The sequence below is a fragment of the Salmo trutta genome, chromosome 37, assembly GCF_901001165.1.
Source record: "Salmo trutta chromosome 37, fSalTru1.1, whole genome shotgun sequence".
Taxonomy (NCBI): Eukaryota; Metazoa; Chordata; class Actinopteri; order Salmoniformes; family Salmonidae; genus Salmo; species Salmo trutta.
Window position 1 is genome coordinate 12,002,364 of NC_042993.1, and position 24,089 is coordinate 12,026,452.

Sequence of the window (24,089 nt, forward strand, 5' to 3'; positions counted from 1 at the left end):
ACTATTCATCAATATAAACAATAATAGGTTAGGACTATAATAAGGTTATAACATGGTGAGAATTACATTTCATCCTTACATGTTTTTGAATGATAGCCTGTGATAGTAGAAGACAATCAGTTCACCGGGGCTTACCGTATTTGGTCTGTAGTGGGAGTCTCTGGTTGTAGTAAAAGGGAGTCAGCGTATTGCTCATAGCTCCGACCAAGGAAGTGAGTCATATTTACGGTGCAACTTCTCGCTTGCAACACTACGCAACACAGGGAAAATCTCAATTGCATTAACATTCGCGTCCTCTCTCCTCGTAACTTTATCAAAACCCATTGGAGGAGAAGGTCAGAGAGGCGGGACTTATGGCTTTCTCATCCAATGGGTTTTGAGAAAAGACGAGAGAGAGGACGCGAGGAGTATGCAATTGAGATAGACCAATGCAAAACCAGGAACGTGGATCGCTTGACAGTACCAAAGAGAACAAGGAAGCAACATGTGCCGATAACTATACAAGTAATATGATCACAGAAATATAGAGAGGAAATAGAGAAAATAGTAATTGTACTGGATATTTAAAATACTGCGGTTATTACACAGGTAAGTAAGAAATATTGAGACGTGTACCATATTTGTAAGTCAACCTTTTGATGTGATTGAAAAATAATTTTGTAAACAAATGTTGGCTCTTTCCACATGTGATTTAAATAACTTGGCTATTGTTTGGTTATTACAAACGTTGTAAATGTATTTATTATTTAGGGAATATGTTGCTTAATGACTAGAAATTACAGCAATTACAACAGCCTACTCACCACGACAATCCTTGTAGCATGTAATAATTTAATTGTAGCCTAGTATAATTGTCGTTTAGCTTTTTTATTCCCAAATCGAAGTAGTATTTAAGTTTGTATATTTTAAACAATTTAGACTTAATCTTTGGGATAAACGCGGAAACATTTAGAATTTCAATTACATGGGGGGATTTCCGCGTTGAGAACCCACTCCCCTGTTCAATGTTTTCGAACGAGGCAACAAAAAAAAGTCTGCGCCACAACGCGGAAAATTACAAAAACCACGGGCTGAACGGGAAACCCAATCTGAAATCTGTTTGACCTGTAGCCTACAGGATGTGTGATCTCTAAATGATAACAATTTAATGTTCTTCACAAGTTACATTATAGCAATCACTTGAGTTTAAGTGTTAAAATGTATCCAATCTCTGCAGTGTGGACTCTTTCCATAGGCTCAGGAAGCACGTGGCCGGGCTATAGGACACTCAAATTCACTCTTTTAGATCTGAAGTTTCAGTGGTTTTCTTGCAATTTACATGAACTTGCTATCAACAAGACTCACCACATGGCATGGGCCAACAATCTAATGTATTGTATATGCTGCTATAACATTACTGTGCTATAAACATAATGTTCCAAGCAGCCATATTACTCAACAACAAACATATTCATTAACTGGTGTCAAAGAAATACAGATAGCATGTATAACACAGAAGCTTCTCACTGCCAGTGTTCACTCATCTTAATAGGAACTAGTTATTTTACAATTATTTGTTATTATATAGGTTATGGAACTGTGTTAGGCTCAGTGGACTGGTTCAGATTATTGGGACACCATGTCAATTTTCTCACCCTTGCACAACATGGACTGACATTTATGTTGTTATTGGGCTGTAGAGAGGTCATGTCTTGGTCTTTACACAAAGATCAATACAGGGGTTGCTGCAATGCCGACACCTCAGTGTTACTGCTTTGTCTGTTAGAGGCAGTGGGCCACTGTGTACTGTCACTCAAAGACTCTGCTTCTGGAGCGGTTGCTCTGCTTGTAAATGCAATTTACATACAGATCTGACTTGACTTAAAGACACACCCAGGCTCCTTTTCATCTCTTTATCACCTGATTTACTTTCCGAAAGGCACATCTCAATAGGAGGTCCAGGTATGTCATGACATGGAACAAGTGAGGGGGGGGGGGGGGCTTTCATCTTCAAAATGTTATTGTGGGTGTAGCGAAATGCTTGTGTTCCTAGCTCCAACAGTGCTGTAGTATCTAACAGTTCACAACAATGCACACAAGTCTAAAAGTAAAACAATGTAATTAAGAAATATAAATATTAGGATGAGCAATGTCAGTGTGGCATTGACTAGAATACAGTAAATATGGTATATAGTATATACAGAATGCAGTATATATATATGAATATGAGTAAAACAGTATGTAAACATTATTAAAGTGACTAGTGTTCCATTATTAAAGTGACCAGTGGTTCCATATCCATGTAAATAGGGCAGCAGCCTCTGGGGTAAAGGGTTGAGTAACCGGGTGGTAGCCGGCTAGTGACGGCTATTTAACAGTCTGATGGCCTTGAGATAGAAGCTGTTTTTCAGTCTCTCGGTCCCACCTTTGATGCACCTGTGCTGACCTCGCCTTCTGGATGATAGCGGGGTGAACAGGCCATGACTCGGGTGGTTGATGTCCTCTATTTTCCCCTCAAGCAAGAGAGGATGCCAATAACATCAGACCAACTCCTTGAAGTTTGCAGTTGTGTTTAAAATACACTATTTTTCTCAAAATGTATTGTTTTAACCTTAAGTGTGTGTACCAGAGGAGGCTGGTGAGGGGAGGACAGCTCATAATAATGAATGGAGTGAATGGAATGTTATCAAACATTCCATTTATTCCATTCCAGTGATTACTATGAGCCCGCCCTCCCCAGTTAAAGTGCCACCAGCCACCATTGGTGTGAACATTACTCTATTTATACTCAGGATATTATTTTTTAACAGGAAAAGTTCAAAAATAGCCTGAGTGTGTCTTTAAACCTCTTGACCCCCTTAGGAGCATAGGGCATCCACCATGGCTCTCCACCTCACTTCTGTGCGAGGACTTTTGATCTAGGACAGGTATTCCCAAACGGGGGTACGCACAATGCTGTCGTGGGTATGCCAAATAAAAATGTGATTCACATTTAAAAAAAATTTTTTGGGGGGGTGCGCATTTACGCAGGTACTTTCCTGAAACGGATGACAAACAATTGGATTCATTATCCCTTTCATGCCCTGCCTCCAGTCCATCGAAATTGCAACAAGCGGTTCTGTGAAAATTTAATTTAATCAGAAGCCACTGGCAGATTTCTGGATTGGGCTGCGCTCAGAGCATCTTGTCTTGTCTTGGCAAATCGTGCTGTTAAGACACTGATGCCCTTTGCAACCACGTACCTATGTGAGAGTGGATTCTCGGCCCTCACTAGCATGAAAACGAAATACAGGCACAGACTGTGTGTGGAAAATGATTAAGACCGAGACTCTCCAATACAACCCAACATTGCAGAGTTATGTGCATCCTTTCAAGCACACCCTTCTCATTAACCTGTGGTGAGTTATTCACAATTTTCGTTGAACAAATAAGGTTTTATATGTAAGATTGTTAAATAAAGAGCAAAATTATTGATTATTATTATATTATTATTTGTGACCTGGTCCTATAAGAGCTCTTTGTTACTTCCCACGAGCCGCGTAGTGACAAAAACTCACACTCATTCTTATGTTTAATACATGTATCATATAGTGTGTGTGTGGCAGGCTTACAATGATGGCAAAAAACAACATTTGAGAGTGCGCTGACCCTGGTGCTAGAAGGGGTACGCAGCTGGAGGTTGAATGTTTGAAGGGGTACGGGACTATAAAAAGTTTGGGAGCCACTGATCTAGGACGTACAGATCTAGGATATAGATGAGCCTTGAGCCTTTTTTAACTGAAAAATGTAATTTATAGACAGGAAGATGTTTAATTCGGGTCTCAGTGGTCCTAACATTTTCTAATCTAATCACGAGCAATGTCCACATCAATCCAGTCTAAATAAGGTAGTGAATGATTTAGTCATGACAGTGATAATGGCACTTTAGTATGCAACGTTTATGATGACAGATGAGGCAACCAGTAAATGACTGGGCCATCATCTAACATGAGGTCAGCTCTCTGAGCTGTAAGTGGTTTCACACTAGACTGCGGAGTGGAGCATCGCACAGAATGAAACTTCTCACCACCTGTTGACTTGATAACCCTCGCCATTACATGCCCTGGCCTAGATACTGCACAAGAACCACATTACTAAGTTCAGAGATGCTCATGTCTCTCAATTTGCCTCTCAATGTCCTCAGTGATGTACAGCAGTGGCCAAAATATGTGTCTGGTAGTTACACTTTTGAGAAATGGCTCTACAGTTGTAGAATCTTAATTTGATCACTCTGTTGTTGCTGAAATGCACCGCAGGAAATGCAGAGGAGCACACTAACACACAGTTATATTAACAATATTGCACTTTTCATGTAGCCTACCTTTGGCGAGCTGATATCCTAACCACCGATCAAGCAACATTATGGACTAAACATTCCAATCCAGTCGCTGCAGGATTATTTTGCTGTGACAATATAGGTCAAATTAAGATCCTACATCTATATGTTGTTATGCAGTCTGAAAAAGAACAAACATGTGGTGATAGTTGTGGTTGATATTATTAGACTGAAAGACATTATGTGGCTGTGAAGTTAGAGAAGTGGTCAGACTGGGAACTACTCGGTCAGAACAATGTGATGAGTCAGTAGTCTGTGTCTGTAACAGTCTGTGTTACTGTATTTCTGCAAAGATGTAGGATCTTCATTTAGTCACCCTGTTGCAGGAGAACTTTCCTGCACAGCAGGACATTTTAAACTTGTAGTGTATTTGAGGTTTAAAAAGGCTTCTGAAGTTTATAATTTCCACTTAGAAATTTCAGCCTTGATTTTCCCTTACAAAAAAATGTAACCCCTACAGAAACATACATGAATTATAATCCACATAATAATTAAGATTTCCTGTTGCTGCAGGATTATTTTCCTGCTAGAGCAAAACTCAAATTAAGATCCTACATCAGTAACTTCTCACTGACATTCCTATTGTGTTTCAACATGGTGATGAAAACAATCTTTTTCAGTCCATTCAAATTGGTCCATGTCACATTTTTAGACGAGATCACATGTATAACCAAATAGTCCATCCTTCTTCTGTATACCCCTAAGGTGAAAAGGGATACCATTCTGTCACTCCCCCCACTGTAAATATCCTGTTGCCTATCTAACATTCTTTCTTTCCACCAACGGTGGGACGAGGCAGTTTAACAGTGCAGACTAGAGGCACCACCTGCAAATGCTTTTCAGTTATGCCAGCAATCTGAAACAGGAAATCCTAGCTGAAAAACCATTGTCAGCTGGGTTTAGAGAGTTGTCTTCAGACTGAGGATACTGTTTGTAGTGTGTATCTGTGTCTGTCTGCGTGTGTGTTTATGTGAAAGAGAGATAGAGGGAGAGAGTTTCGACATAACATCCTGAGGCACACTGAGTTCTTCATGGACTTGTGACCGTGTACTGGTAGAGTTCTAATGAAAAATGCATTCTGTTATTGAATAAGATACAATCACAGTACCATGTGATCATCAAAAGCATCTGAAAGCAATATTGTGAAGTAATAATGTATTGAATAGGACTTTGTTACCTCACCACCAGGTATTTCTCTACAACTGAGTTACAACGTGGTTACTAACTGTATACGCCCACTGAACCTACCCCACTGGGACAAAACTGGTTGAATCAACATTGTTTCCCTCATCATTTCAACCACCAAAATCAACTAATTGGATTTGCATAAAGTCATCAACATAAGGGTATTTAGTCTTTTTTTTCACCTAAATCCAATGACGCAATTTTTTTTCTCTCTTCAGATTTCACATTGAATTCAGGTTAGTTGACACTCAACCAAATGTAAATCAAAACTAGATGTTGAACTGACATCTGTGCCCAGTGGGACTGTACGGTAAAGCTGTTTGTTATTTTGGTCTTAAGGGAAATTAACTTCTTCACTTGTGAACTGTAGAAACAAATTGTTTTTGTATAATTGCTTAACGGTTTACATAATGCCATTAGTACATATTTGTGTCACCAGACAAAGTCTGTCACCTCCGGGAAGATGCTTAAAGCGGAATATAATTGTCACGCCTTCCTCAAGCTGATGCAACTAATGTTTATTTCAAATTCTCCCTGACTCTCTCTGTATGTCAGGTCTACACTAACAACACCAATTAACCCTCGCACCTCGACTAAACCAGAGCAGGAAGTCAACACACTTGCACTCCTCAAATACGTAGTTTCATGATCGCTAATCAGCTACACTGGCTCAGCGTTTCTGCTAAGCTGGCAAACATTACACTTCTTTGACCGGTACTGTAGGCAGGGGTTGTACTGTACCTTCTCCCGTGTGTCAATCTGACACTGTCTGGCACTATTGAGAAGAAACAGACTCTGAATCGATCAGAAGGCACATACTGTACCTTTGGTCTGTACCTGAATCTGACACGTTTTGCGTATGTAACATATTGATATGCCAACATGGCTTATGAGTCTATTTGCATCTTGTTTGCCTGTATACAAACTACGACCTTTGGCTCCCAGTTTGTTTCAACAACAGAAGGCCAGTCTGACTTGCGTACATTGAACATATACCTCTAGTGTGGTCTGAAGGTAATGATAATAGAAAACACACAGTGGCTAAATACTCTAGGAAGTGGTTTTATCCGAGGAGCTGACTTCCTCCTGCCCAACATTAGACTGAAAGGCAGACTGAAATAGGGCTATTCTGGGGTTTGAGGAACTGCTAAAATCATTTTGTTGACAGTGGTGGTGGCTTGTGAATTGTACACACACGCTGTAGTTTCGGGAATATTTTTTTCACGCTGTACAGTTGATTAAAATCTTCGAAATTAATTGAGTAGCTTTACAGGATAGACTAATGTTTACTGCACCTATTTCCTCACAGAAACTATGAAGAGAGAGGTAAATGCCGGGGTGGATTTCCTGAGACGCCTAGCCGTGGAGCGGGGGGGCTTGGATGGTACCAAAGCTGACGCTTTTGCTGGAAAGCTGCGGCAACTTCTGTGCGACAAATTCAAAGACCACTGGTACCCCGACAACCCCAACAAAGGACAGGCATTCAGGTAAACAACAAGGGAAGTGAAATATTAAAGAATTGAAGTAACTGGGTTGTTGTTTCGTGTGGATGTCTATGAGAAGATACATATATATATGATAAGTAGACTGTGGTCCAGATGAACAGCTCTCTGCCCTTTGACCTCTCTTAGGTGTATCAGGGTAAGCGAGGGGGTGGTGTGTGATGAGCAGGTGCTGAGAGCGTGTGAGGAGAGCAAGCTCAAACCCAGCGAGCTGGGACTCCCATGCGAGGTTGCGCTGTGGATCGACCCACTGGAGGTGTGCGTACGGTGAGTCACACTATGTTACTCACACGTGCACAGATGTACACACACAGTGAGACAGTGACATACTCAGTCTCAGAGACAGAAGGCAGAGGAAGAAGGCTTTCATTCATCATTCATTGTACAGTCATACAGTCAGCTCTCTGGAGGTACCATATTTATCATCATGATGCATGCGTTGTACCAACCTGCCCACTATGTGATGACTCATCAAGTTACGGTAGGAGGAGGATGAGAAAATACAACAACTACAATGAGGGAATGATCCTGAGTGAGATGGGTTGATACAAGTGAAACTGTTAGACCCTTCAAACTTTTACTGCAGTCGGCTAAATCCCGGTCACACAGTCTTAAACAAATCTATTGTGAAACAAAATATACACCTCACACACATGGTTATGGGCTTAAAAGAAGAAGACACCTGTACCATGTCAGATATAGAGTTGAAATGTATTCAATTTAGAGTTTGCATCCTAATATTACACTTTATATACATCACAGAAGACTGAAATGTAAAAATAACGTTTGACATAGAAACACCAGATTTTCGGCGGCTTTTTCGATTATGAAATTATGAAAAATATTAATAACATTCCACCCATGAGGCCACTAGGTCATTTGACTGCAGGAAAGGGCTACAAGGTGGTGTATAGGTCATTCCAATGTGTTTTGTTACAGAAACTAATGTATTCTCTTTCCTCTCTCACAGGTCAGGGGAGAACTGCAGGTACTTCACAGTAGCTCGTTTCAAAGAAGGAGAAGAGGAGGATGAGGAAGATGTGAAAGGAGACAAAGATGTTGACCTGAATACATCTGACTACCACTCTGCCAGCTCGTCTGACTGTGGCTCCGCTGTCTCCAGCGATACAGAGGAGGAGGGGAAGGATGGAGAGATGGACGGAAGAAAAGATGAGGAGAAGACAAAAGAGAAAGAGGGAAAAAAAGAGAAGGTGGAGGGCGAACCTTGTGCGATTGCCATGATGCCCAGGGTTCGGGACAGGCTCAGGGTGGAGCATGCTCAACAGAAGGTCACCAAAACACTGGTAAGAACTTTTCTGTTAATCACATTACCTTAATGTGGTACCAAATCTCCCTCTCTGACATCCACAATGTAGCACTGTGGACACATGTAGCACCAGATCCTACACATCCAGAAGAAGTGCTCTCTAAGTACTATCTGATTGAAATGAAGATGAATTATAATTGAAATCCTATCTACGTTCTCTCTCCCTCTGTTCTCTCTCTCCAGCTCCAGCCCACCTCTCAGCATTACTTCTACCACCCTGCCCCTGTGTGGCCCACAACATACAAGAAGAAGGGTCCTGTGTTCCTCACCACAATATACGCGCCTCCACCTCCACCTCCTCCAGTGTTCGGCTACTACGTCCTGCCCCAGCCACCCCCGCAGTTCATCATGCCTTATGCCACTCTGCAGCCATGGGGGGCTGTGAAGAACTAAACCAACAGGTTGGAGAGGGGGAGGTTAAACTGCTATTTTACATAGGAGACGATCACGCATTAAGCCAATCACAATGGGTCTATGCAGGTTTTTGAAGGTGTGGGTGAGAAGTTTGACAAAATATTAAGATAGTTTGACAAAATATTTGAAGGGTTAGTGAGGAGCAGAACTTGATTCATTATATCATTTTTTGATTGCTGTACACTTCATTTTCTTCTTTTTGGTGACAATCAGTTTTGGGGATTTCTTCTATGTAACTTTCTGAGGTAGAATTGCCACTGAAGTAAACAGGAAATATACTAAAACAGGCATTTAGCAAATATTGCTACAGGCACTTCCCTAAGGGCTGCCAGCGGGTTTTGGTTTAGGGTAATCCACTGATTAAAAGTAGTCTATTCATATTATTCATATTGAAAAAAAAGCAGTGGAACTGGCTTTGAGGTCCAGAGTGTAGTTTGAGGGCTGTATTCCTTCATTGGGTGCTCATAACATCTCAGGAATCCTCAACAATAAGCTGAAAAACAAAGCTTCTTTGATGATTTTAGATATTTTTGTAAATATTATAGACTACCTTTCATCTGTCACCTCTATGAAGCATCAAAATGGTAAATGTGCACTGTAGGATATAGACCAGGTCATGGTCCTGGTGGGCCTAAAATACTTCTGGTTTTTGTTTCTACCTGGTAGTTAATTGGACTCACCTGGTGTCACAGGTCTGAATTAGTCCCTGATAAGGAGAGGATGAAAACCAGTAGTGTTTCGGCCCTTCAGGACCAGGATTGGGCAGCCCTGCTATAGACTGTAATGATATGCAGTTACATGTAGTAACATATGTACCGTGTCTCTTGAGTTCTCAGAAGCTGCATCTAACTGCACATCATTACAATATAATGTATTAATACGAGACAATAGTCTTATTATTTTTGACAATTCACTGTGATTGTAACCTGTATTTTACCTGTCAAGTACAAACCTCTCTCTATTTTATAATAATTAACAGACCAACCAGAAGCTTTTTGTACATACTGTAACCTATTAAGAAATAGTAATTATCAACCACATTTGTTTTTTAAAATTTGTTGTAATTTATTTTTCCACCTGTGGGTGGTACCAAAATCACTGTTGTAAAGTAAAATCCCATGCATATTTATGGATATTCTTTATTTTACATATCTTGATAAAGTGTGTAGTGTTGGTGCATGTATAATTTTAATAATTATTTGTTTATCATTTCCTTTTTTAGAAATCTTTAGTCTGCTAAAGGCCAGATTGAAGAACATCACAATTGTGATGTACTCTTATAATCTCCACCCGGCACAGCCAGAAGAGGTCTGGCCACCCCTCAGAGCCTGGTTCCTCTCTAGGTTTCTTCCTAGGTTCCTGCCTTTCTAGGGAGTTTTTGTTAGGCACCGTGCTGCATTGATTGCTGTTTAGGGGTTTTAGGTTGTGTTTCTGTATAGCACTTTGTGACATCTGCTGATGTAAAAAGGGCTTTAAAAATAAATGTGATTGATTGCTGGGATAAAATGGGTCTGCACTGAACTGTATTCACTCCTGTATAATCAGGCTTCCATGGATTTACTGTAAATAGTTTTCTATACTGGATATGAAAAATGTTTGGGTGATCCAAATGTTTAGTTTTAATATGAATAGATGTTTTCATAACTTAATACTTATATTCTCTATTTTTATACTGGCTTTTATTGGCCCATTGATCTGCTCTGGATGCATATTTATTCAATTTTATGAATTGCCTTTTCACTTGTTCTGAGTACAGAGCAGTACTCTGTGTTCACACGATTCTTACTGTATCTGATAGACAATTGTCCATGCTAATGTTTATGTTAAGCTGTGTCAGTTTTTATACTTATCATCTCTCTGTCTTGTCAGCACATAACATTAAATCAACCGATTTATAAAATAAAGTTGTGTTTTTGAAATCTGTTACCTTGTGTATACTGTACTGTTTCACACAGACAAGTACAGTATTGAGAGAATATGTATATATTTACATGCGCAAGAGCTGTCTGTACGCTACCTCAGGCCAGAATCACTAACTATACTTTATAGCAACATACACTACATGACCAAAAGTATGTGGACACCTGCTCGTCGAACATCTAATTTCAAAATCATGGGCATTAATATGGAGTTGGTCCCCCCTTTGCAGGCCGTCATTGTAAATAAGAATTTGACTTGCCTAGTTAAATAAAAGTTAAATAAACACAATGATGCTATAACAGCCTCCACTCTTCTGGGAAGGCTTTCCAGTAGATGTTGGAACATTGCTGCAGGGACTTGCTTCCATTCAGCCACAACAGCATTAGTGAAGTCGGCACTGATGTTGGGCGATTAGGCCTGGTTCTCAGTCGGCGTTCCAATTCATCCCAAAGGTGTTCGATGGGGTTGAGGTCAGGGGTGCAGACCAGTGAAGTTCTTCCACACCGGCATTGTCATGCTGAAACAGGAAAAGGCCTTCCCCAATCTGTTGCCACAAAGTTGGAAGCACAAAATTGTCTACAATTTTATTGTACATTATAGCATTAAGATTTCCCTTCACTGCAACTTAGGGACCTAGCCCGAACAATGAAAAACAGTCCCAGACCATTATTCCTCCTCCACAAAACTATATAGTTAGCACTAGCATTGGGACAGGTAGCGTTCTCCTGGCATCCGCCAAACCCAGATTTGTCCGTCGGACTGCCAGATGGTGAAGCATAATTCATTCATCACTCCCGAGAATGCGTTTCCATTGCTCCAGAGTCCAATGGCGGCGAGCTTTACACCACTCCAGCCGATGCTTGGCATTACGCATGGTGATCCTAGGCTTGTGTGTGGCTGCTCAGCCATCAAAACCCATTTCATGAAGCTCCCGACGAACAGTTCTTGTGCTGACGTTGCTTCCAGAGGCAGTTTGGAACTCGGTAGTGAGTGTTGCAACTGGGGACAGATGACTTTTACACGCTACGCGCTTCAGCACTCGGCGGTCCTATTCTGTGAGCTTGTGTGGCCTACCACTTTGCGGCTGAGTCGTTGTTGCTCCTAGATGTTTTCACTTCACAAATAACAGCACTTACAGTTGACCGGGGCAGCTCTAGTGAGGCAGAAATGTGATGAACTGACTTGTTGGAAAGGTGGCATCTTATGAAGGTGCCACGTTGAAAGTCACTGAGCTCTTCAGTAAGGCCATTCTACTGCCAATGTTTGTCTATGGAGATTGCATCGCTGTGTACTCGATTTTATACACCTGTCAGAAATGGGTGTGGGTGAAATAGCCGAATCCACTAATTTGAAGGGGTGTCCACATACAGTACCAGTCAAAATGTTGGACACACCTACTAATTTCAGGGTTTTTCCTTTAGTTTTACTATTTTCTGCATTGAAAAATAATAGTGAATAACACACATATTGAATCATGCAGTAACCAAAAAAGTGTTAAACAAATCAAAATATATTTTATATTTGAGATTCTTCAAAGTAGCCACCCTTTGCCTTGATGACAGCTTTGCACACCTTTGCACACCCTTGGCATTCTCTCAACCAGCATCACCTGGAATGTTTTTCCATTGTCCTGTTGAAAAACAAATGATAGTCCCACTAAGTGCAAACCAGATGGGATGGCATATTGCTGCAAAATGCTGTGGTAGCCATGCTGGTTAAGTGTGCCTTGAATTCGAAATAAATCACTGACAGTGTCACCAGTAAAGCACCCCCATACCATCACACCTCCTCCTCCATGTTTCACTGTGGGAACCACACATGCAGAGATCATCCGTTCACCTACTCTGCGTCTCACAAAGACACGGCCGGTTGGAACCCAAATCTCAAATTAGGACTCATCAGACCAAAGGACAGATTTCCACCAGTCTAATGTCAATTGCTCGTGTTTCATGGCCCAAACAAGTCTCTTCTTCTTACTGGTGTCCTTTAGTAGTGGTTTCTTTGCAGCAATTCGTTCATGAAGGCCTGATTCACACAGTTTCCTCTGAACAGTTGATGTTGAGATGTGTCTGTTACTTGAACTCTGTGAAGCATTTATTTGGGCGGCAATTTCTGAGGCTGGTAACTCTAATGAACTTATCGTCTGCAGCAGCGGTAACTCTGGGTCTTCCTTTCCTGTTGCGAGCCTCATGAGAGCCAGTTTCATCAAGTGCTTGATGGTTTTTGCAACTGCACTTGAAGAAACTTTCAAAGTTCCTGAAATGTTCCGTATTGACTGACCTTCATGTCTTAAAGTAATGATGGACTGTCGTTTCTCTTTGCTTATTTTAGCTGTTCTTGCCATAATATGGACTTGGTCTTTTACCAAATAGGGCTACCTTCTGTATACCACCCCACCCTTGTCACAACACAACTGATCTCAAAAGTGTTAAGGAAAGATATTCCAGCAAAGCTGTCATCAAGGCAAAGGGTGGCTACTTTGACGAATCTGAAATATAAAATATATTTAGATTTTTTTAACACTTTTTTGGTTACTACATGATTCCATATGTGTTATTTTATAGTTTGATGTCTCACTATTATTCTACAATGTTGAAAATAGTACAAATAAAGAAAAACCCTGGAATGAGTAGGTGTGTCCAAACTTTTGACTGGTACTGTACTTTTGTATATATAGTGTACTCCGGACTCTGACATTGCTCGTCTTAATATTTCTATATTTCTTAATTCCATTCTTTTTGTTTTTAGATTTGTGTGTATTGTTGTGTATTGTTAGATATTACTGCACTGTTGGAGCTAGGAACACAAGCATTTTACACCCGCAATAACATTTGTGTATGGAGATTGCATGGCTGTGTGCTCAATTTTATACACATGTCAGCAATGGGTGTTGCTAAAATAGCAGAATCCACTAATTTGAAGGGGTGTCCACATACTTTTGTATATATAGTATACTATGTTGGCCTTGGGCCCAGTATTTATCAAATCAGTCTCCACCAATTAACCATAACCCTGTTTTCACAACCTCTCCCGGACACTGATACAGAGACCAGGTCAGGTCAGGTCAGGTCGTGATACAGATACCAGGTCCGGTCCTGATACAGAGACCAGGTCAGGTCCAGTAGAAAGCCACTCTGAGGCGGTCATCCAGTCACTTAGAGCCGTGAGAGTAGTGACACTGTCGTCAGCAGCAGCCCAGCACAGGATACCTTGTCGGAAGGATCCGTGTGGGGTGAATGCGTCACATGGCCCAAGGTCATGACGCTGTTGTTCCCAGGCATAGAACCTAGGAAATGGGATAAGAGGTTGTGTACACTACGCTATAGCTCAAGGATTTTTGAGGAATGTTACTTAGGTGTCTGGGGAAGGGGGGGTAGTTATCTAAATGTCACTTATTGCATCAGTTTGTTGGGGAGAGATAAAGATATCTAGAGTTTAGAGGTTGAGACATCTGAGAACAGTACAAAACAAAATACAACAATTACGAGGTGATGTCTACATTTCATGGGACGTATATTAATAGTAAAATAATAACAATGCCGTTTTATTCAAGAGAGCCTGAAAATCTCTCTCATATATATGCGGGTCTGACAATAAATAGTTGGCGACATACTGTATAACATTGTCCCTATATCTCAATAAACACCCTACTCCTTTGTCCACCAGAGGTCCCCCTGGAGCTGTGAAAGTGTCGTTTGAGAATAGGCTCACCATGTCAATGCACAGGTAAGTAACAACAGTACTAGTCTATAATGTGCTTTTTATTGGTGGCCTATGTGACAGCTTATTTGCAATTGATAATGCCAAAATGTATAAATTAATTCTAGAAGGATACAGAATAGAATTTTGGGAGCACACAGTATTGTGGTATTTTTAAAACAATTTGTTTCGACAGGGATTGCTGGATTTTTTAAAAATACATATATTTTTATCAGTACTGTAATTAATGGGACACATCACTGAAAAGCCCATCAAAATGGGATTTAAAAAAGAGAGCGACAAGCTAAAATAGTTGTCCAACTGAATTGGTGATTGACTCCTCACCATCTGAAATGATCATATTTCATCAACCTGTCATAAAACCCTTACATCCTGTATCTTATGTAATTACCAGCCTCTATAATTATCCAATGAGTAGACTAGCCTACATCTGCGTGAGGAGCCCCCCCCCCCCCCCCCCACACACACACACACACACACACACACACACACACACACACACACACACACACACACACACACATACACACACACACACACACACAGTGATGTAAAGTACTTAAGTAAAAATACTTTAATGTACTACTTAAGTAGTTTTTTGGGGTATCTGTGCTTTACTTTACTACATTCCTAAAGAAAATTGCTTAAAAGACAGAATTTGAAATGATTTATACTTCTACTTTTACTTTTGATACTTAAGTATATTTTACCAATTACATTTACTTTTGATACTTAAGTATATTTAGAACCAAATACTTTTAGACTTTTTCTCAAGTAGTATTTTACTGGGTTACTTTAAGGTTCTTTCTATTAAGGTATCTATACTTTTACTCAAGTATGACAATTGGGTACTTTTTCCACCACTGAACGCACGCACACGCACACGCACACGCACACGCACACACACACACACACACACACACACACACACACAGAGAGAGAGAGAGAGAGAGAGAGAGAGAGAGCGATATACTTTTTTTATGGCGCCCTCTCATACAGTATATCCTCATAACCGTTGCAAATAAGAATAGCGCCCCAGTCAACCACTCAACTGTCAGTGGTGAGCGTATCACATGCGGTGTTCGATGTTCGTGTTCAGGTGAGCGCGTACAGTTAGTTATACAGTCCTTATGCCGCTACTTTCATGAGCCACGGAGAGGAGGACCTGGGACACAGCTGGCCCATCGTGGTATACTTTCCTGCACTCCGGGGAAGAGCCCCGACAGGGCAGAGGTGGGACAGTGAGAGAACGAGGCATCAGAGGACGACAACACGGAGAACGGACACAGCCGAACCCAACGCGACATGGAGATGACAACCCGCAATTTGCACCTCGACTCCAAAGTTGACAATTGCGATGGAGTGATCAACAGAAACGGCGGGGACATGACGGAGATATCTGTGCCGCTGTCCCACTCTGGGAAGCGTATGCCTCAAATCGAGAGGGGCAATCTTTATAGATTGCGAGATAGAAAAGTTTTATTGGAGGACAAAAAGTGTCTGTGCGCTTGGGCTCTAGGCACCGCGCTGCTTGGGACACTGCTCATGATACTGCACGCGGAGCTGTGTCCGTTTATTTACCAACCGGTAAGTCATTTTGGTCACGTCACATTCCGTAAAATTCACTTTCAACTACCAACAAGACTGTTAAAATATAATCATGCTAACGAATTTATCAAGGAAAGCATAACAAATACCTGGCTATTAAAGTTGTTTGCTGTTGGTTTTCAGTTTCAGTGAAATAAAGTGGACCTACATTATAGTCTTGCAACTCTGAAGTTGAAAGAGAATAACTGAAAGAGCTGTTTCTATTTAAAAATGATAAGATCAAGACAGTGAACTTAAAGTACTAGGCTTCCCTCAGAAAGATAACATTCAAAGTGGGTCAAAGACAGGTGTCAAACATATGCCACTATTGCCACTTTGTACAGGCCGTTATGGACATATAGAAGATTCATCATTTCTCAACTCACATATTTTGATTAATCAAGAGACAAGTCATCATGTACCATAAAAGTGATTTAGTCTAAGACACCTGTTGACCTGTCATAGCCACATGAGAGAGAGAGAGAGAGAGAGAGAGAGAGAGAGAGAGAGAGAGAGAGAGAGAGAGAGAGAGAGAGAGAGAGAGAGAGAGAGAGAGAGAGTAAAGTCAGTGGTACATTGTATTTGGAAAGCTCACAATATATGATTCCCCTTAGAACAGCAAATACCATCATGATTATCAAATTACTGTTGAATAGGCCAGTGGTGAGAATACCAATGTTGTCCTTTACTAAGTAAAATAAATTAGATTGATTCTCTAGCTAATCGTTAACTACACCTGTTTGACACCACAAGGATGGCACAGGGACCATGTTGGTTTGGTGAGCTAGAGACCTCTTTAGGGTTCAATACCTTGTCCCCACCTGACCAATGATAAAATGACCAGCAACGCAGACCTCAACAGCAGTATGTAATACAACTGAAACCTGCAGGAATCAACTGACCTACTGCTGGCCAGGCCACCACAGAAATTCATTGAATAGTAGCAACTATCTCAGAGAACCAGATATCCTGTGTATAGCCCTAGTACTCTGACTAGGCTGCTCAAGAAAGAGAGTCTGTCTGAGAATAGGTCACAGACCTACTGAACACTATTTGTCTTTTTTTTAATGAGTGAATGTTTCCCCCCTTGTGTGGAGAATGAGTTTCAACCTCTGCATGGATAATTAACATGTTAAAGGGATACTTTGGGATTTTGGCAATGAGGCCCGTTATCTACTTCCCCAGAGTCAGATGAACTTGTGGATGCCATTTTTATGTCTCTGTGTCTAGTATGAAGGAGGAAGTTGGATGTAGTTTCACGAGCAATGCTAACTAGCATAAGCGCAATGACTGGAAGGCTATGTGTAACTGCTAGCATGCTCTGGGGAAGTATAAAGGGTCTCATTGCCAAAATCTTGAAGTATCCCTTTAACATGAAGAGGTCAGTCAGACGGACAGAAAACAGGTGTTGTTGATACAACATAAAGATCATGAATGCTATTATCAACCTACATGTGCCCTGTAGCTCTACCACAAAGTCCTTGGATTAATCTACGTACAGAAATACTATATCCAGTCCATTCATAGGAAGAGAACGGAACGGCGTGTCTAATTGTTGTCGTAACCATTTCCTTGATTAACAGACACGTTAAACAAGCATGACTTGCGTCGCAGCATAATAGCATAACCCACACCTGGGATTTGAACCCGGTGACCTTCTGATTATGAGCCCATTTCCAGAACCACTGCTTGGTACTGCCGTCTCTTCACATTAACATACAGATTAGGGTGGATAACAATGCCAGTCCTCACAATCAAGCAGTTTTTAACTCCGTCCCACTGAAGTTCTAGAATATATGTGCCAGTTCCATTAGTTGAAAATAGGCTCTCAGCAACTCACCCATGATGCAACCCAATGTCAGTCCACCTAAACACTATGAGGTAGTTGATTCCTACCCTGGTGTAACCAGCCTGACCACTGCACTCGCCATTTTTTTCAATTCACTTTCACTTATCAAGTGAAGTGAAAACAATGGAGTGAAACAATCGGTCAGCCTGGTTATACCTGCCTGGCTGTCCAGTGATATGAGATCCAATCGGAGGTCCCTATACTTAGAGGTAATTACAGCTAGATGAGCAAGCTATAGTTCCTGTCCAGCTGATCTAATTCCTCCATGTAATGATCTCAAGGCAAGTGAAGTGAAAACTGCTGAGTGCAGCAGGCAGGCTGTTTAAATCAGGCTGAATTCAGGGAAAGGAGATCCAATCTGTTTTGTTTGATTAATATGATTGTCATGATTGATCAAATATTGATTTGCAACTAGACTGACACACAGTGTAAGCCTGGACCTGGAAGAAGTTGATGTTGCAAACAGCTCCATATGCTGATGTATCTGGCAATTACCCAGGCAGGCATTTCCATGCATTTCTCCCTATACATTATCTTGATTTTGAAAACCAATTGAGTTTGCCAAACAATTTTTTGGGGAAATGCGTAAGTTGTATCAAAACTCTAAAAAACATAGGCTACATGATGAGTGAGATAACTGGATGCTCAGATGCCTGGTATACCCTCTCTGCATGACAGTGTATTTAAGAATACTTTTCCTTGGAAACCAGGTTATGCAGGATGAGGAAAATGTGCTATTTGTGGTACTTTTTCCACATTGTATTTGTTTCCCTTCACAGCTAGTGTTTCTCAGGTTGCCCACGGTCATTTTGGATCTTTCCACATCATTTGTGTTTCATTAGAGACTGTTTGAATAATGCAAGAGTTTCACCTCTCCTGGAGATGGGGGGCTGGGCTGAGGCTGGGCTGATTGTCAAGGTCTTTGGGCCAGCATGCCAGAATGATATGGCAGAATGGGATCTTGGAGTGTGACCATCTAGTTAGTTACATCAGGTAATCTGCACTGTGTTTTCCCAAGTTAAATTGCGTCAGATTTGACTGTGTGCCAAGAGGATGTGTTTCTATAGTAAAGCCGATACAACATCATCATGTTGTGACTGTAAAAACAAAACAAACAACAATGATTATTGATGTTATTAGCGACGGCCTAACAGCTGTTTGCGTGTGCCATTGTAACGGAACACAGCACACCGAGGACATTGTTGCAAATTAACTAGACCTTATCAAAAGTGATCAGAAGGGGTTTTTCTGTCTTTTAAGAATGAATTCAGAATTATGATGAATGTTTCAGGCTCTACTCACATCATCTACTCTCAGCGTCTGTCTGAAGGCTGATGGGATGGATTCTGGCCTGCATCGGTCTTGGGTGGCCTTTCTGTCTGTCCAAGGCCTGGATAAACAACCCGTGTTAGAGTTACTACAAATTAGGTTGTTTCAAAAAGGCTTGAAATTAAGAAGGGAAAATATTACAAAACAAATTTAGACACTCAGAGCTGTGTGATAGGTCTAATAATGTTGTCAAATTAACGTTACGCTGATGTGGAGTCCAATTAGGCTTGGGATAAAATTAGACATGATGCAGATGCTACAAGTGAAATTGTGGAAAACAATCAAAGTTGCCAACGCACGTCACACCATACCACCTCTCTGCGTTGAAGTTTCCCTAACGTTGTCTGAAAATGTACAATTCTATCTTTTAGACTGTAAACCCCAACCACCCATCATTACATGAACTCCCCGTTAAAACTTTCATCGAGGTTACATCAGTTGCCTGCGTGGACGTCATGGCAATAAACAGCACACCTTTTATCACTTAGCCTACTGTCAAGACGATCGTTTCAAGTACAGTGAAGTCAAGTGAAAGTTACTCACAGAGTCAATTATGAAGACACTCATAGCCTACATTCATAGCCTCATAGCCTACTGCATAATTCGCGGGAAGTAGAATGCCCGCGCTGAAGGTCTGCTAATACAGGACTAGTAAAGGCCCAGTGCAGTAGTTTTGTGAAAATATTTAAACTAAATCTATTTGTATTTGAGTGTTTACCAGCATTTGTAACTTGAGTCTGATAATTATCTGCACAAAACAGTTAATCTGATAATACTGTACTTGTGGAATATAAAAATACTTGTTTGATATATGTTTTCCAGTTTCTTGAAATACTTTGCAAATGCAACTTATTTCTATGTGTAAATTGAAACGGTCTATTCATTCCTTTTACCTTTCAGTAGATCTTAACCAGAGCAATTTACAGTAGTGCATGTATACAGGTGCAGCAGGCAGCCTAGTGGTTAGAGTGTTGGCCCAGTAACCGAAAGGTTGCTAGATCGAATCCCCGAGCTGACAAGGTACAAATTTGTAGTTCTGCCCCTGAACGAGGCAGTTAACCCACTGTTCCTAGGCTGTCATTGTAAATAAGAATTTGTTCTTAACTGACTTGCCTAGTTGAAAAAATTATACAAATTTCAGACAGGTCCCCTGTGGGAATTGAAATTCACAACCCTAGTGTTGTGAGTTCAACAACTAAGCCACATCGTCATAAACCACTTGATGTCTCAATGTACTGTATTACACTTTGTTTTTCTTTATGGTGATAGAAATATTTGAAGACAAACTTTCTGGATTCTATTAGAATGACAATCGCTGAGAAAAAGACAGGGCAACAACTCTTACAATTACAACCATTGAATCCTGCAAGATACTGTTCTTACAGTTTTTCCCAATTGTTTACACACTAAAATTGGAACTTGAAACGAAATCACCGAAACCTGAAACTCGTGTACTAAATCCCGAAACCAAGTCTGCAAAATTGCAAGCACAATTCCTGCTTTACACTCAGTTTTCAATTCTATATCACACTTTTTGCAAAACACTACACACAGATCTCTACATTAGGCACAACATTCAAAATTAAAATCTCTTTAGTCCCTTTGGAAAGCAACGCCAATCACAATGCCAAGCTCTATAAACCAATTGGCAACTGTATTGCATTTGTGTGTGTTTATTTATGTATATTTTAGTAGGTATACATTACTGTAACAATCTTTTACAACCGGCTACAGTGTAACACTGAAAATGCAAGAGGCATAAACCTACTGATGGGATATTCATAGTAGTGTTTTTTGTTGAGCACATCAGTGTGTTGTTGGTTGGTAGACAGATTTATTCATATGACGTGTGTGTCTGTCATTTTGATGCAAAAAACGCTTCGGAAAGAGATAAAACAGTTTTGAATGCAGTGTTTGCTTCTGCTAGATATTTGTAGAGTTTTGCATTTTGTGTTTGTGGTTTTGTGTTTTGTGTTTAGAGTTTTGGGAAAATGGCCCAAAGATTCAGCAAACGTGTGTAAACAATTGTGGAAAACCATAATTACACAACTACCTTTTTTGACAAAGTGGAGATACTGAAAAGAAATGTATGCCCATGCTACAGATGTCTATATCTGTCTGCTAATACTAGTAAAGTCACAGTGCACTACTTTTGTGATAATATATATTTCTTTGTTTTCAAATTGTAATTTTTATTTGTATTAATATATGTTTTTTTATTCTGATTTTTCAGGGGCTGCTGCAACACCCTCAGCACCCCCCTTCCAGCGGCTATGTTCATTGCTACAGAAGCCAAATCCTGTTCCCTTTTTTTCCATCTAACTAAATGTACCATGACCTATAGGTTTTGCTGCAGTCTAGGGTAAAGTTGATAAACTGATTTAGGAATCGTGGATAGCATGTCACCTCTCAACTGGTTAGTGACTTACAGTTTTAGAGTTCATTTGCTGCAATTTCACACATTTCGCCAGAGGGCAGAGAGAATATTTACCAATTTTATAACTGATTTCATGGAATTCTACTCATTTTGCTATAGGGAGGAGAGAAATTTTTATAGTTTTTTTGCATTGACTTATGCCATGTTAATATGATATAGTTTATATAGCTGTCTAGACCAATATACCACAAGTTAGCTGACGTGCTAATTAAGTGAGTCTCAGTGACTGGCATAGCAATAGAAAAACTGCTTATACACAACCAAATTTTGATTGCACCTTGTGTATTGTGTACCTTGCACCAAATTGCACCTTGTGTATTCTACTATTTTAGCTCTCAAAAGTAAGTTGAGACCCTGACTAAGTTCCTGAAAGAACCAATAAACAAAAAAAGATACTTATTTTGGGTCGGGGCACCCTTGCAGGCGCGGGGCCCTAAGCGTTTGCTTATGTCGCTTAGTGGCTAGGGCCGGCTCTGCTAGTTTATAAAGATCGTTTTAATGCATCAGCTAAGAGCTTTGTAGGCCTATACTCATTTTATTTGGTTGCACGACCTGGTGGTTCACTTGAAGTCAATACTTCATATAATGCCAGGTCAATAGGCCTACTTGATCTAATGTCACCCAAGTGTGTGCGTGCGTTCATAAGTGTGCATGTGTATCACACACATTATAAAGTTGTCACCAAATCAGTGTGCGTGGCCAGCGGAGACTGAAGGTCAGAGCATTCCACTAACACTAACACACTTCTACCTGAAAACGTCAAACGGAAAAGAATCGAAAACAGAAGCACTGTTGGAATAACTTTAAACCTCCCTTTAATGTCTTTATCTTGTCTGTCCTCCTCTTCCTCCTCAGGGCTCCCGCTACGCCTTTATCATCAACTGCTCCATCAGCATGTCCACTGGGTGTCTTCTGATTCTCATCGTAGCCTTCCATTATAAGGACATCAGGGTGAGTGTGTGTTCTCTCTGACCTCTGATCCCATTGTTGACTGTGCAGCCCTGCTCTCTGTCACTGGAAGGAACTGTGTTAGTTACTCTTTGAACATAGGAGTTGAAGGCAGGGGTTACATTAAATCACTTACTGTTAAAGGTAAGCAGGATTAGCACCTGTAGCCTACAGGCTAGAGATAAATAGTATGATAATGTAATCAGACAGACACTATTTACATCATGCAGGTTTTTCCGATCAAATAGCCTAACCTAAATGGCGCTCAATCAAATTAACAAACAACATATCCTAAAAACAGGAGAGGTCAAAGTAAAATGGACAACATGGAATGTACAATCACAACTGTTGTCCAGGAGTTTCACCCCATTGTCATGATCAGTGGTTTCAAGTTTGTATCGGACCATTTTTGACAAGCTGATCATAGCGAAAAATAAAATACTTTTCCTGCTGTGTAAACACATTGCTAATACGCTTGAGATAACTCCTGATAAAGTTGGGTATCTGATATTCAGAGCTTACAGTTTTTTACATCGCTTACACACTAAAAGTGGTACTTGAGGCACACTCAGTGAAACCATTACCTCATGTACCTAATCTTCAGACCAAGTCTGCAAAACTGCAAGCACATTATCTGCTTTACAATCAGTTTGCAATTGTAAAACACACTTTTTTGCAAAACACTAAACACAGTTCTCTACATTAGACACATCATTCAAAACTAACAGGTCTTGTGTTTCGTTTGGAAAACACTGCCATTCAAAATGCCACACTCATTTACCGATTACCTACACCCAGTGCTCATGTTTGAAAACACTTATAGCTAATTTCTTCACTTATAAATCAGAGCTTGAGCACTATAAATAGGCTTCAGGTTGGCTTTCTTGGTTTGGACAACAATGGAGGCCAATTTTGGAGAGAGAGTATTTGTTTTGTCTGTTACCGTTCATCCTGAAATCTGGATGAAAATACAATGTTTTGAGAAAGAAATACATTTTATTTCCCCCCCTTGCATTTCTGTTTATAGTGCAAATATATACCGAATATGCATACATACTGTATATATTTGTGCACATACATGTACGTGTGAGTGCTATGACAAGCTGCCGTGGACTCCACCGCACACTGAACATGCAAAAGACACGAGATAGTGGTGTTTTACATTTTTCCCATCCGTGTGTAGTTGGCGTGTAGAAGAGCTAATCATTTGATGGTTTGCCGGCAGCGCAACCTAGCGTTAACCTTTCTCACTCTCAAAAAAACACAGAAAAGAGGACATTATCAGAGAAATGAAACATAGAAAGAAAAAGAAAGGAATAGAAAAATGGACAGAGAAAAACGAACCCAGCTGATATTTCCTTATATCATGGGTCACCTAAAACGTCCCCTTCTTAATTATCATGTGAGCATCATTCAGGACAGTGTGCAGGCGGAGAGAGTGATATGTGGCTGGGGTCCCCAGGCGCTAGTGAGTATCTAAACACACTCCCAGGGGTATGGGCTGTCAATATCATCAC

General features: G+C 40.6%; 2 protein-coding genes across 5 annotated transcripts in view; both read left to right on the forward strand.

Annotated features, from left to right (window-relative positions):
- The first annotated feature begins 414 nt into the window (after positions 1 to 414).
- On the forward strand, positions 415 to 10,705 carry LOC115176541 (protein BTG3). 3 transcript variants are annotated; one of them, XM_029736588.1, is made up of 6 exons: positions 415 to 588; positions 6,849 to 7,026; positions 7,171 to 7,308; positions 8,012 to 8,345; positions 8,552 to 8,769; positions 10,005 to 10,705. In XM_029736588.1, the coding sequence occupies exons 2-5, from the start codon at positions 6,854 to 6,856 to the stop codon at positions 8,759 to 8,761; spliced, it is 855 nt and encodes a 284-aa protein (XP_029592448.1). In that variant the 5' UTR covers positions 415 to 588; positions 6,849 to 6,853; the 3' UTR covers positions 8,762 to 8,769; positions 10,005 to 10,705. The 3 variants fall into 3 exon arrangements, with proteins under 3 accessions (XP_029592448.1, XP_029592447.1, XP_029592449.1); XM_029736587.1 differs by having other exon boundaries at positions 8,552 to 10,705; XM_029736589.1 differs by lacking the exon at positions 415 to 588 and adding an exon at positions 5,482 to 5,700 and having other exon boundaries at positions 8,552 to 10,705.
- Positions 10,706 to 15,439: 4,734 nt separating this feature from the next.
- LOC115177499 (intermediate conductance calcium-activated potassium channel protein 4-like) overlaps positions 15,440 to 24,089 on the forward strand; it is a 40,716-nt gene continuing 32,066 nt past the window's right edge. For both annotated transcript variants that reach the window (XM_029738323.1, XM_029738322.1), the window contains exons 1-2: positions 15,440 to 16,009; positions 22,480 to 22,575. In XM_029738323.1, coding sequence (XP_029594183.1) covers positions 15,728 to 16,009; positions 22,480 to 22,575 — 378 coding nt within the window. In that variant the 5' untranslated portion in view covers positions 15,440 to 15,727. The remainder of the gene's footprint in view (positions 16,010 to 22,479; positions 22,576 to 24,089) is intronic.